Source organism: Aedes albopictus, chromosome 2, assembly GCF_035046485.1.
Source record: "Aedes albopictus strain Foshan chromosome 2, AalbF5, whole genome shotgun sequence".
Classification (NCBI taxonomy): Eukaryota; Metazoa; Arthropoda; class Insecta; order Diptera; family Culicidae; genus Aedes; species Aedes albopictus.
The window spans coordinates 309,561,203-309,576,163 of record NC_085137.1 but is presented as its reverse complement, the minus strand read 5'-3'; the positions used below and the strand labels follow the sequence as shown (position 1 = coordinate 309,576,163).

General features: G+C 36.7%; 1 protein-coding gene across 9 annotated transcripts in view; it reads left to right on the top strand.

Annotated features, from left to right (window-relative positions):
- LOC109422494 (uncharacterized) overlaps positions 1 to 14,961 on the top strand; it is a 133,914-nt gene that overhangs the window by 4,989 nt on the left and 113,964 nt on the right. Inside the window, exons 2-3 of one of the 9 annotated variants that reach the window (XM_029880115.2) lie at positions 2,281 to 2,377; positions 3,830 to 4,135. In XM_029880115.2, coding sequence (XP_029735975.2) covers positions 4,056 to 4,135 — 80 coding nt within the window. In that variant the 5' untranslated portion in view covers positions 2,281 to 2,377; positions 3,830 to 4,055. Of the gene's footprint in view, positions 1 to 2,280; positions 3,205 to 3,783; positions 4,136 to 14,961 lie in introns of all 9 variants that reach the window. The other 8 variants (XM_029880116.2, XM_029880114.2, XM_062852248.1 and 5 more) reach the window with 8 other exon arrangements.

Below are 14,961 nucleotides of genomic sequence, written 5' to 3'. Positions count from 1 at the left end.
ACCCTTAGATGATTCATACGTGTGGGGTCAGTGTATTTCATTAATATTCTGTCAACGAAACCAACAGTGTACAGTTGGAAGTATCCCTTCATTAATTATTCCAGAGATTCCACAAACAATTTCAGATTACCTTCACAAATTTCCTCTAAAGATTTATCCAAAAATCCTTTAGAAATTCCCCAGGGATTGCTCAAGCTTCTCAATGATGTCTAAGCAGTTTTATCCCACAAATTCATTTGGCATTTGCTTAAGAAATCTCTGCCATAATTTAAGTACAGGATTTTATACAAGGAATCTAACTACCTTTCGTTTCATCATGCAGAAAGCTCTGACTTCTTCAAAAACTCTGTAATCTGGCCACCAGCAAGATTTTTTTCTCCAGGGACTCAACTAGAATATTTTTCCAGAGTTATACCTAGATTTTCCGCAATAACCTTTTTCAGAAATGTACCTAAGCAGAATAGGGCAGATCGGTGAAAAACTAGATTTGTAGTAATGAGATGAATTTTAGTATGGTGAGAAGATCCTCCGTTTTCTGCAATGAAATGGTGCAAAAAGCATGGGTATTATAATTCCTTGCCTAATTTGATCCTGTTTGAACAAAACTGATTACACTCATGTTTTGTTTGTCGCCTAATTGTTTTTCCGATTTATCTAGGTAGTCAAAGCTAGAAATCAAAAGATAAAGGGTAGTTCTTTCAAATGAGGAAAAATAGTTGTTGTTTTGTTGATAAATCAAAGAGTTCTGAAGAGCCAAAATTGAGTCATTTGTATGGAGATTTCACTTTTTTGGCGCTCCGTCCCGAAGGGGATATACTTATGTTTGCTGTATTTATTGTTGTACAGTTTATAGTTGTAAAGTATTTAGCATAGCATAGCATCGGCAATTGTACGCATCGTGGGTGGCTATACAATGCTCAGTTTCATACTTGGTTTCATATGGTTTGTAGAATCTAACACATATTGTCGCTAAAATAATGTTTGGGGTTAACGCCTTTTTCTACGTGTTACGAAACAAGCATCACATTGTATACCTGGTCACGTTCTTACAACCGTTAGGAAAGAGTAGGAATGTTAGTTTAACATCTACTAGAGAAGATACAGGGCACCCAAACTATAGCGCAGTTTCGAGTTCAAAAGGAATCGCTCAAGAAACTTCAGACAACAGACTAGAAATTGAAAATGCCATGACAAATATACGACAACAGGAGGCAATCAGTGAAGTACTAGATTGAAAGTAGTGATCTTAATTTTTGTATGGTGAGATGATTCTGCAATGAAATGGTGCAAACAGCGTGGGTTATATGATTTCATGTCCAATTTTATGTTGTTTGAGCAAAAGTTTAGGTAACTGTGGTGTTGAAGTTGCAAGAAATAAATAATACAACATCACAGTTACCCAAACTTTTGCTCAAGTAGCATCAAATTGGTCAAGAAATCATATAACCCACGCTGTTTGCTCCATTTCATTGCAGAAATGGAGAATTGATCATCTCATCATACTAAAATCCAGCTCACTACTTTCAATCTAGTACTTCACTGATTGCCTCTTACTGACTTATGATTAGAAATACATATTGAACCATACCACAAAATCAAACAAGAAGTACAAACCGTGTGACCAAACACTACATAGGCAAATCCTGACTGACTGACCAATTGAAAACTACCGCAACTTTCTGAGTCATTTTAGAAACAGTGTCTTAATGGATGTCATTTTCCGCGTAAGGCTGGAAAATTGCTTCTGAAAGATTTGAAAGATTACGTACTCTTTTCTATCTTTGGGTCTAGTGTAGAGGTTTCAACTCTATTTAGAGTGCAGCTAGAAACCTAGCAAAAAAAAAAAAGACGTGCTTAAGTTAAAATTCATAAATACAAAGAAATTAAAAAAAGTACAACGTGCGATGCTATTAGAGACCGAGATCGCCTCTACTTCTCCCGACTGTCACGGAAAGAAGTTCCTGCTAGTAAGTCCTCTATTTCTATGAAAACACTAAAACAATTAATCACAAACATATAAAGTTTAAAAAATATAAGCATTGTATTAAATAATACAAATCGAGTTAAAGGTAAACAGTATTGTTTAAAACAATAAATCCTTAGATGGTATTCTTACTACCATTAGCTATACTACTCTCCTGAAACATCTTCATCCATCCACCTTCCAAATAAAGGAATCCGCATTCCTCAACGAAAATATAAACAGAAAATAAGCTCACACACGTCAAGGTTTCTTTCAGCTAACGTTTTTCTCTCCCGTCTGTTTTATGTTGTTTTCAGATTCCAACCGCGTTGCTGTCGGAACAGCAGTCGTCGGTCGGCATCTGAGCGCCGTCAACAGAAGAATAAAGAACGCCTGCCTGCCTGAGCGTGATAGGTACATACCTACGACACAGATGCCAGAGTGCGAAAATTTGCGGAAGTAGGCATAAGCACATTTTCGCTCTAGAAGAGTAGTGTATAGTTATCGGAGCCAAGGTCTCTCCATCCACTAGGAGTGAGTGTGTGAAAAGTGAAAGAACATCTCCCGGTTCATCAGCATTGCATTCAGCATTGAGGTGCAATGTGTGCTTCAGTGTATTGTGCATGTGCATAGTGAGGAGAAAATGCAGAAACAGGAAAGCCGAAGATAATAATGTTTTATGTAACAAAAACGAAAATGTGGACCTGATAAGCAACATTGGTCAATATGTTTTTCGATGATCATTCGTAATAGTCAATCAATCGCCTGAATAGAGGATACCCATACCTAAATTGCCATTGTACGAGCGTGTTGCGGTAGCCGAGCGCGCGCGTGTGTCGTGAATTTGTGAATGAATTCGTTGTTTGCCAATGCTGAAAACAATTAGGTTCTCCTGCTATCATCATAGGTGCAAGACGTCGACGGTGGTGAGTGCGGCCTGGTTTACTTTATTGCTATCCGTTTCTTTCACGAACGGAGCCGTTTGCAGCCAATATCACATGTTGTGATCTAGGTTGCTGTGACTTCGCGACTCGACGCGACGGTGTGTCATCGTATCGTACGGGTCAATTAGGGCGATCGCAATCGTCGTGTCCCTATCAGTCAGCACAGCTCAGCGCTTGCTATGATGATGAAGGTAATGCTGACCGACCATCGCAGCCCGATTCAATGCATAGACAAAGTTCCATCGTGAGAGTTGTGTTTAATGTCGCGATTAAAAATAGCTTCTAGGCGTTCTGTGCGTATGTGTCAGTAGGGTGTCCCAGAATTGCACATTATCAAAAGGTTTTGAGGATTCTATATCCATGATAGTTAATGGTGTTAGAATGAATCTGTTGTATTTATAATGACGTTGATTTTTATCGAAATTTGATCATACCCACTTTTGAATTCAAACTATGTACTTGGAAAAAATAAGCTGCAACAAAATTTCGTATCGCATTTGTATTTTAAATTCATTGAACATTACATTTTTTGATATACATACCTACCTTAGCGTTTAACCATAAACAATCCGAGAGACGAACCAGCCAAGGGCTGAAAGTCTCTCTAATAAAGACAAATCAATCAATCAATCATAAACAATCCAACCTATTAATAGTGTAATCTTCCAATTATTGCACGGCTAAAAACTCGCCTATTGTTGCACACTCCATGTTATTCTTATGAGGTGTGCAACAATTTGCGAATTTTTAGCCGTGCAACAATTGGAAAATTACCCTAATGACCAATAATATTAAGCCATCTGTTGTCTTTTTTTGAAAGATGAGTCCACAACCGTTTTTGAAGATGTGAAATTTTGGGATACCCTTATGTGCCAGCTTACCAGCACTGGTGTCGTTGGTGTTAATGAAAGTGTATAATAAGGAATTTTGTTTGGCTTGTGGAGAAACGTGTGATCTGATCGGCCGACGAAGAGCGATTTAGTAACTGCCAAAAACAAAATAATCGAATTTTACGAGAAGAAAAGTGAAAATCATTTCGCTCGATCGAGTAAGTTTCAAACGGAATCCTTGGTACGGAAGAAGAAGAAGGAGGAGGCTACATCAGAGAGAGAGGGAATTTACCGACCGAACAAGATTACGCAGCAAAAATGTCGATATCCAATGGAAAAACATCTTCTGACATTGAGAATGCGGAGTGGAATTCGACCGGGATGCTGACCCACACCAGGTACGTAGAATACGATGCCAACCTTTTATAGCAAGCGTACATGCTTTACGCTTTATATTGATTTTGTAGGTATGTTTTGATGATGGTAGGCGCTAGACAGGGCTTATTGATGTTTAACACAAAAAATAGGGACTCTTTTAAATCTTATAGTAATTTCCGATGAAAACAAAGAAATCATGAAATTATCCCATGTTGAGTGGAGCCGACAAGATGGGTCACCTAGGAAAGGATCATCATAACTTTGCAAATACGTATTGGTATGTAGTATTCATTCTCTACTATTCAATACATTTAGAAGTCGATATCGAAAATAAATGAAGGGAGTTTATGGAGGAATCTCACAGAGACTTCCCAAAAGAATCCTGGAGAGAGTTCCTAAAAGAAGTTATTGGAGGAAGCCTGGGCCGAGTTTCTGAAGGAAACCCAGAAAAAGTTCTTGCAAATTCAGAAAAAAAATCCGAAAAGAATCATGAGGGGATCCTATGGAATTCCTAATATGGGTGGGATTAAAGGAAAAAAAAAAACTGAGGGAATCCCAGAAATACTCCTGAAGGCACCCTGGAATGAATTCGTCCAGCAATATCAGGAAGAACTTCCAAAGGAATCCAGGAAGAAATGTATAGTGAATTTTCTGGAGAGATCTTCGGAACAACTCCTGGTGTAATTGCAGAAAAAAAAGTCTTGGAAGAATCCCAAAAGGAAGAATGGGACTAATCCTTGAAGACCCCTGGAAGTTTTCCTGAAGTTCCTATAAGTTACTATGTACTAGGATTCCTACAATATTTTCATCTGGGGTTCTTCTACAATTATCATCAAAGACCAACCAGGAGTTCCCTCTAGGTTCTAGGACGTTTCCAAGGATTTCTTATAGGATTTCTTCATGAGTTTCTTTGGGCTTTCTTTCTGGATTTTTTTTTCATATTCCTTCAGAGATTTTTCAGGATCTTCTTCCTTTTTCCAGGATTTTTATTCAAAATTTCTTTGGGAGTTTGGTTGAAATTTATACAGAAAGTTTTTCTGGAATTCCGTCAGGATTCCACCATTTTTTTTGTGAGAGTCGTTCAAGAATTTCTTCTGAGAATCAGGAACTCCTTCCAGGATTCCTTCACGAGTTTCTTTCGGAATCCTTCCACAAACTGTGTCCGTAATTGATTTCCTTTTGGAACTACTTCCGGAATTTCTCTAGAAGGTTAGGATAGGTGTCTTTATTAGAGAGATTTTCAGCCCGAGGCAGGTTCATTTCTATTTCTCCTCCCGGGATTTCTTCAGATTCTTGCAAAATTCTTGTGGAATTTCTTTGGAAGTTCATTATGGAATACTCGCAAATATTCATAATGGAAAATCTTCGATGTGTTACAGGACTCCCTTTGTTTTTCTTGGAATTCTTCACGGCATTACTCCAGGCGTTTCGTTCGTTTTTTTGCAGAGTGCCAGACATACAGATTTTTCTGTATTATACAGATTTTTAGAGGTTGATACAGACAGGATACAGAGTACAGAAAAAATACAGATTTTATGATCTTGATACAGATTTTTCCTCCACATATATTTTTCCTCATACATCCATGCAAGATGGTTCATTACAGGAAATTTTTCTCTGGAATTTAATTTAATAAAACAAATATTACGAAACATAAAACGTCCTAGATATGTAATAAGCATACGTTAAGGTCGTTTTTTATGTTTTCATCACGTTGAAATCTTAATCTTGTAATATAAAACTTTTAACCTTCGCCCAAAATGAAGTTTTTAGCAATTTTTCAAAGATTATGTTAGTACCTATAAAATCGAATAAATTATATATTTGCTGATTCTTTTTATGTGTATTGTTGTTTGCTTGACAATTTGCAAGAGTCGCGAATTTCCAGTGAAATATAAAGATGTAAGGCAAATTTAAGCTTCAGTACATGAAAAATGAAATAAAAGTTGGAAACTTTGCTAAGCAAAATACCTGGTTTTCTTTATGCTTTTCATTCTTATATGTTGAATGAAAATAATGAGAAAACTTACTAATAATGTTTTCGTTGAAAATTGAAAATAATGACTGTTTTTAAATAATAATATCGAATCGAACCTGAGAAGAAATAGCCAGTACCCACATTTTCAAACAACTATAAAATTGTGTAGAAGATAAAAAATCGATAGAGCTTTTGGAAACTACAGAGTACGAATACAACCTGCAAAAATATGATGCATCGAATGTAGCAAAAGGAACACTTCATATGTGATGAAAATATTTGAACATTTTCAACGTTACGTTGCAGATGAAAAGAAAAGAATTGCGAACGCGAATTGAACTCAGATCCTTTGGATGTGAATATCACGCCCTAGCAATTTTGCCCATCTTAGCTTGTTGAAGAACAGAGAAGGCGGCATGGGAGGAGTTTTTTTCTTCTAATTTCGGTAAAAGGCGGAGAAGCGTCTAGTGTATGGAACACCAGTAATGGGAAGGGTTTTTTTTTAAAGAAATTCTTGCAGGGATTCCTTGAGAAATTTCTAGAGGGCATTCTTAAGATATTGCTTGATTAATTTCTCCTGGAATTCTTTTGAATAGATTTCTATGGGTTCCTTCTTAAACTCCAGCAAGAGAAACTTTACAGACTTTTCTGGAGATTTGTTTAAGAAGTTATCGAAAATTTTTTGTCGACGGATTACTCCATTGATATCTCCACGGCTTCTTTGAGAAATTCATTCAGGATTATTTCCAAAGAATTTCTACGAAAATTCTTCAAGAAATACCTGAAGAATTTATTTCTGTGATCTTTGCAAATGTTTTCTAATGCGTTCCACCAAGGATTTCCCGAAATGTTTCTTCAGGTACTTCTTCTATGATGTAAAAAAAGAAATTCGGGTTAAGTACTGTTCCTTTCAATTCCACTAAGAATTTGCATCCCTTGACAGAACGTATTTCGACCTCAACTGTAAGGTCGTCTCCAGTGTCTCGCATTTGACTCGACTGGACTTGACTGAAGTCGAGTCAAGTACGAGATACCGAAGACGACCTTACAGTTGAGGTCGAAATACGTATCTGTCAAAGGATGCAAATTCGTAGTGGAATTCAAAGGCACAGTACCATGCACAGTACTTAACCCGATTTTCTTTTTAATTACCACTAACTTTACTTTACTTAAGATTTAGATTTGTTTAAGAATTTTCTGCTTAGATTTCTTTAGAAATTCGAATGTGAAGATATATTTATCTCCAGAGATTTCATCAAGATTTCAAAATTTAGAAGTTCATTCATGGAGTACAGTGACGTTTCGGTTTTATCACTAGTCGTTTTAATCACTACTCGCCCAAATTCACGGTTTTCTGTTCGATTTTATCACGATTTTCATTTCGTTTTTATCACACTTGTTTTAAAACATTCCGAAATCAATATAAAATCAGTACAGCATTGTCCAGTCCACCAAAACAGTTAATTAATATAAGCTACGACTTATATACTTTGCAGCTGAACAATTTTAGATAAAAAAATTACATTTATTTCTCGTTTCGCCAAATTCACGGTTTCGTTTATATCACGGTAATTTTTTTTTTTGAGCGTGATAAAACCGAAAAACCACTGTATACCTGAAAAAATAAAAATTCTGAAATTCTTCAAGTAAATTATTCACAAATCCTAAAGGAATTTGTTCGGAAACTCTTCCCAGGTATCTCCAAGATTTTTTGAGAAATTCGTTCAGTGATTCCTGCAGAAACTCCTTCATGTTTTTTTTAGAAAAAATGAAAAAGAATCTTGATAGACTTCTGGAGTAACTCTATCAATGCAAGAATCCTTGAGAAATTTCTGCAGTGATTCCTGGAAAATCCGTGGAGGAATTTCTAAAGAAATCTCTTTAAAAAATGCAGACATTGCAGACAAAGGTACTTGTGGATTTTTTAAAGAAATCCTTCATTGAGTTTCTAAAGATTCCCTGGAGGATTTTCTGAAGGAATCCTTGGAAGAACTGCTGGAGGTACTTCTGAAGGATTCATCGAAAAAAAAAATCTCGTGCAGTTTATGAAGAGATTTCTTGGAAGAATATTTTAGAGAACCAATAAAGAAATAAAAACAGATTTTTCAAGGAATCTTTGAGAAACCTACAAGAACTGGAGAACCCTCTACAAACATACTTTGAAACATTTCTAGAAAAAAATATTTGAATAAAGCTTATTAGTAGTTCCAAAGGATTCTCCCAACAATTGCTGCAGAACTAATTGTTGAGAAAATCTTTTGGAAAAAAAATGAAAAAAAATCTCTGATAAAAGGTCTGCACAAATCCAAAGCAATGCCTAGAGGAATACTTCAAGGAACTATTGGATAAACTCCTGGAGGAACTTTACAGAAAAATCTTTCGAGAATTTCTAGAGGAATTTCCAACAAAATCCCGAGAAAATTCATGAAAAAATGGACTAAACCTTTAGAAAGGAATTCAAGCAAAAATTTCTGGAATGGTTCATGAAGATTATTTTTTATACTCTCTCTATTTTTGTGTATTTTAACTTATGCTAGTTCTTCATACAAACTGAAAGTTTCTAAATTTCTGATAGAATCTCTGAATGTTTGTTAAAGAAAAATAACTCCTAGAATTGCATTTTTCAACATACGTGAGAAGAAATTCATGGAGAAACCCCTGGAGAAATTCATTGATAAATTTTCGGAGAAATGCTATAGAAAAACTCCTGGGAAAAATTTGGAGGAATTTCCCCAAAAATATTTAAAAAAAATATATTAAGAAATACAAGCATAGCTTATGTAGCAATCCCTGAAGGAATTATCTCTTTAATCCTTTAAAGAATCCCATGAGGATTTTCGAAAAGAATTTCTGCGGAAACCCGTGAACCGGTTTCAGGATATTTTTTGAGAAACTCCCAGGAAAGTCCCAGGGAAAATTCTTGGAAGAATCCCTGGAGAAATTTTCACAGAAATCCGGCGACGTAAAAGTTCAGAATTATTAAGAACTAGCTGTCCCGGCAAACTTTGTCTTGCCGTCTTGTGATGGTTTGACAACTGTTGAGATCGAAAATAGCACCGCACTCTAGATTGGTTTGATTTCGATCATGTTGATTTTCTTCTCAGTTCATAAAAATCAGTTCTTTATCAATTTTCTAACTTTTGGAGTCGATTTTCGTAACTTTTTTTTACATATAAACACAGCTACCATGAATACGAATCAAACCATGCAAGAGTCATCCCGATCGGTTCAGCCGTTCTTGAGTTTTGTTGCCTCAAAGGGGTTCCAAACTCATTTTTATATATATAGATAGACATATTTATTTTACTATTCAAAACCATAACGTTCTGCTATTTACACCGTTTAGTGAAAACTTACTACAAATAGGAATGTTCGTGCAAAATTCGGAACACAAACCCACAGATTTCTAACGGGGTCTGACAGGATTTACGAAAACTTGGTGTTTTTTTGGCTTTCAGTCACAGTTTCTAAATACAGACAAATACAGATTTTCTAAAATCCTGATAAAGATTTTTGGAAAAATCATCTGGCATCCCTGATGTATGTGTTTCTCCTTAAATTCTTACTGAACAGAAGTTCCTTCTGGGTTTCTTCCAATAGTCGTTGAAGGGTTAGATCCCTCGATAGTTTATAAAGAAACGTAGAAGTGTTATGACAGCCGGGGCCCGTGGCGTAGCGGCTACACGTTCACTTCATAAGTGGATGGTCATGGGTTCGATCCCAGCTCCGGCCCCCGGCACTTGCCATTTTTCGTCAGCTGCTGTTCCTCTCCGACTATTGCGAATGGTCGGGTTTTTATGAAAAGGCCCGATAACTTTTTAACCGCTTAACCAGTTTCAAAACTCAAACTCAGAGGTTTCTCTTTTTATTTGAATCGAAAAGAGCTTACGAATTCCAGGTTTCAACAACTTTTTAAAAATAAGCCGCAGCCTAGTGGACAATTTTGACATCAAATGAAAGCTTAGTGTTACATCTAAGTTATCCCAGTGAGAAAGTTTGAAATTGTTGACAATTTTTAGCTACCGTCGTGCGGGATGTCATTGGGCCACTATTCCGCACGTTTAGAATACGACGAGAATGCATATTGTGTGTTAAACTACTAGAATACATATTTCTAAAATACTTGGCATCCACCGTCGGATTCTCTGACTTATATTGAATCCGTGGGACCGATGGAGCAATGTGACCTTCTAGGCCCAATGTCACCTGAACGACGGTACCCAAGCAGTTGTATATAAATCTACTAGCCCTAATATCAGGCTTTAGTTTTATGCTAGAAGATCTTATATCTGGCCAGTTTTGCGTTCGCGCGGATCAAAAATGTATGAAATAAGCGAGAAAGTTTGGGCAGCCCTGGCTTAGAGGGTTCGAAAAGGCGGTACAAGATGTTTGCAGCATTTTTTAAACTCTTGTTTGATGCAGAAATTGACATCTAAAATCATGGAATAATAATGATTAAAAATCAACTTATCAATAGCAATGATCTTCATCTGGATCTGGAGTGCAACAAAAGTCATGAATAGCCGATTTTCTTTGAAAAATTCTGGCTATGAGTTAGGAGTCATCAAAGCCATTTGTTTTTATACTGGCTTGGCGCGGATTTTGCGTTATCCAAATGAAAAAAAAGTGTAACTCTTTGCAAGTGAATTTTCCCAACCCTGCTGTGAACCGGTTTCTTTTGAATAACACTAGTTTACAAAATAAAACGAAAACCGTGAACTTCTGTCAACGACCAAAATTTTTGGAGCATAATTTAGCGCTGATTTCGAAACTATCCTTAAAAAAAAATTAAAGTAGAACAGTTTTTGAGTTTTAACTCAATATTGAGTTTTACAACTTTTTAAAATATGGAATTTGATAAAATTCAAATATCTTGCGTTTTGTTCAACCAATTTTAAATCTTATTCCATGAATAAAAAGCTGAATATAATACCATTCGATCATCTGAATACAGGTTTTGCGTCAGATTGATAAAATTCAAGATATTGGCGAGTTTTGGGAACGATCTTCTTAAATTTTAGTAAAATTTTCAAAAATATATGAAGAAATGTATTTTTTTTCAATAAGAAAAAAAAACAATTTAAAAATTCTTTCTCAACGTTTTTTTTTTAACATATCATATGTAGGCGAGATACAGTAAAAAATCAGCTGAATCAGAGCATTGATTCCAGAGAATGAGGTGTGTGAAGTGAGCGGCTTTGCTTAAAAATAGAACAAAAATCGATTTTAAATCATCAACCTTATATGAAAAGTCGAAAAAATTTCCACTCTACTATATTTTTTTTCCTTCGCGTTTTCGAACTCAGGGCATGATTGGACACTAAAAACGATCATCAGCTTACCGAGTTCAAAAATGCTGTAAACTAGTGTAACCTAACGTTTCAGTTTTCATTTAATTTCATTTTCATTTATTCAGTTTTGCTTTTAGATGTTCAGGATTGATGATTGATTGTGTATGGGTGTTATAGAGGAACTATCGGGTGCATTGCGCAAGCAGTATACTCAATCCTATCCGATAGTGAAAAAATTATTTAAAACTTGCTTATGAGAACTTGAAGGAGTCCATCAACTATCTTGTCGGTAATGTGCCAGTACTCTGACAAGGTTCACGACAGAAACCCACCTAACATTTGTAATCAATTAAGCAGATCAGCATATACCAGCTTCCTAGACGCAATGGCTTAATTTTCCCGAGCAATGGGGATAAAAAAAGATCTTAGTACACTGAAACCTCCATTTAAGTCGATGCATGGCTGATCGAAAAGAATTTTTACCATAAAAGCAATGACAAAACTTAAGACTTTTATTTTTTTAATACTTCGCATGACAAAGGAGATTTGTCAAAAAATATAAAACAGTATAGTTTAGTCATTGCTTACACGGTAAACATTATTTTCGATCAGCCACGCATCGACTTAAATGGAGGTTTCAGTGTAACTGGCACGAGCGACGCGTGCTAAGAACGATCTTCGGTGATGTGCAGGAGAACGGTGTGTGGCGGAGAAGGATAAACTACGAGCTCGCTGCACTTTACGGCGAACCCAGCATCCAGAAAGTGGCCAAAGCCGGAAGGATACGGTGGGCAGGGCATGTTGCAAGAATGCCGGACAACAACCCTGCAAAGCTGGTGTTTGCAACTGATCCGGTTGGTACAAGAAGGCGTGGAGCGCAGAGAGCACGATGGGCGGACCAGGTGGAACGTGACGGCGAGCATTGGGCACGACCGAAGATGGAGAGCGGCAGCCACAAACCGAGTATTTGATTATGTCTTGTCTTAATGATGTTTAACAAATAAATGTAATGTAGATATAGATGACATCTTTGAATCGATTGGTTTAGTTAATTAATCAAGTTCTTAGAGTAAAATTGCTCAAAAGTAGGCTCTTCTAGTTTGTTTTTGTCAATTATCTTTGAAAAATGCGTACTAAATTAAAATTCTCTTTTAGGCAAAGTTGTGGCCTCCGTTCCACTCTACAATTCGTTCTTTGACACCAAAGTTCTACCTCTTATCGTTTTCTTGCAATTTCGATTTAGACTTTGCATTTCAGATCATAAATTTGCAGCTGTACAAGCACTATTTTGGGCACTGTGTCGCTGGAAAAAATCGAAATTGCAAGAAAACGATAAGAGGTAGAAGTTTGGTGTCAAAGAACAAATTGTAGAGTGGAACGGGGGCCACAACTTTGCCCACGAGAGAATTTTAATTTTTATTACGCGTTTTTCAAAGATAATTGACAAAAACAAATTAAAAGATCCTACTTTTGAGCAATTTTACTCTAAGAACTTGATTATTTAACTAAACCAATCGATTCAAAGATGCCATTTGATAGAAAATTCAATAATCTTTCGAATAAGGGTAAAAAACTGCGATAAGTTTGACGATTTTCATGTTATAGCCAGTTAAGGCAATAATAGTACAAAACATGGAAAGTTCAATTACTACATGACGGTTCAGATTTGATCATATGCGTAGAAAATTTTTTTCACCATTCATGGTCCTCTATCACCCCTTAAAAAGTTTGCACCCACGAATCTGACACCCAGTATTTATTTTTATTTTTTATTGCTAGAATATAGACATTGACTGATACACTGTCATGGAAAAATAGTCATATATATATCCCATAATCAGCGTATGATAGCGCCTTGAAATTTTCGCATTTTTTCCTGCCGCACCCTGTATGTACTGCCAAAATACTAACTTCAGCAATGAAAACAATCACACAGCTGAACAAACGGAACCACGCTATATGAAATAACATACATATCATTTGGCAATCCAGTCACGCACTACTGGATCTGGATGGGTTTATTTTTGTTTTCGATTACTTTTTTGTAGCTTTCGCTTATTTGTTTTCAAGTCGACCGGGAACTGTGAGTGACAATATGTTGCAGGTTGCTGTTTCAATTGTACTCAATGCGTACCATTGAGTTAGCTCAAGCTGTGTCTTTCGGCAAGCATTTTCGAACAATGAGGGTCTCAAATTATTTGATAATCTATAGTTTGTAGTAGATCTTTTTTGTTAGTAAATTACCAATTTATAAACAGTCTATTAAATTGTCGGTTTAAGCTTACTTCATATTTGAATTTTGGGACAACTTTTGCACATTGCGTATTTTTACTCTGTCGGGTTGTTTGCTATCAAATCAAGCTAAATATGAACACAATTCTATACTACAGTAAAACATTCAGTAAAGCTTCCCTTCCAAGGATTCATTCGAGTTCCATTATCACTCACAACCCTCTACGAGTGAAAACACTTCTCTTAGTAAGTCACGGCCATCGGTCGTTAAAAACGTCTACGCGTCGTATTTTCCCTTATTGTGTGACAGCCAGCCACGGCAAAGTTGCATCGATTTTGCAACTTTACTCACCGCGATTGTAAACAAACTTATATATTCACATGGCGGCTGAAAGCTATACTACAAGGTGCAGCTGCAAAATCGCTTCCATCACACATGAGGCATTTACAATATTATAATGTGGTTTCCCTCACTCGTCATCCAATCGTATTCAAAAGGCGCAACGTTCGGCGTTGCGTACGGGGCTAGAATTATTAAGATTTCATACAGATCTCGCTACGTATTTTCAGGCAGTGATTATTAAATGCCACATCCATCATCATCCAATTATACAATCTGAAAATATTGCCGATTAACAATCAACACCGCTGAATGTTGATTACAGTTGCGATTCGTAAAGCCGGTCCAATCAGAGCACGTAAAGTAGATTGTGACGCTGATTACGGTTCAATTTTGGATAACAAAACCTCGATTACGGTCGGTCATCGGGCCGCCTTATTCGCCGCCATGGCTTCACAGCTTGGCCGGCCTGTACTTATATGATCAGGGGTCTTTCCCGACGGCGACGCTATGCATTCGCGCGAAAGGAAAAAGACGGAATTACGATCTCTGTTTCGGCTTTCATGTTGGTTATGGGTCGTACCACCTCGGGTTGTTCCTAGTACATACCGGTATGATCTGGCCAAATCAGCTTTTGCTCCAAATGGTTCACAGAAAAACTTTGGAATCAATAGCGTAGGCAAAAAAAAACAAGTTCAATGTACTCGCTGGAAACCGGCCTGCTAGTAGTGGCTTAACGCTCACTTGACCTACCGGTGCAGGCAAAAACCTTTCTATCGTGGTAATTTCTCGCCGATCAAAAGTGCAGCGTCGCACATTAGACAATGTGTTATAATATGTGGGCAAAAATAATTTTTGAGGAAGCATTCGTATCTACATTGATCTTCTCAATTCAATGGTTTAGATGATGGTACCCAATGAGATACTTCGTGTGCGTGAGATCCGTGTTTGGTGCAAAACATGTCACTACTACAAGCAAAGCGAGCTCCCATAAGAACGCGTGTC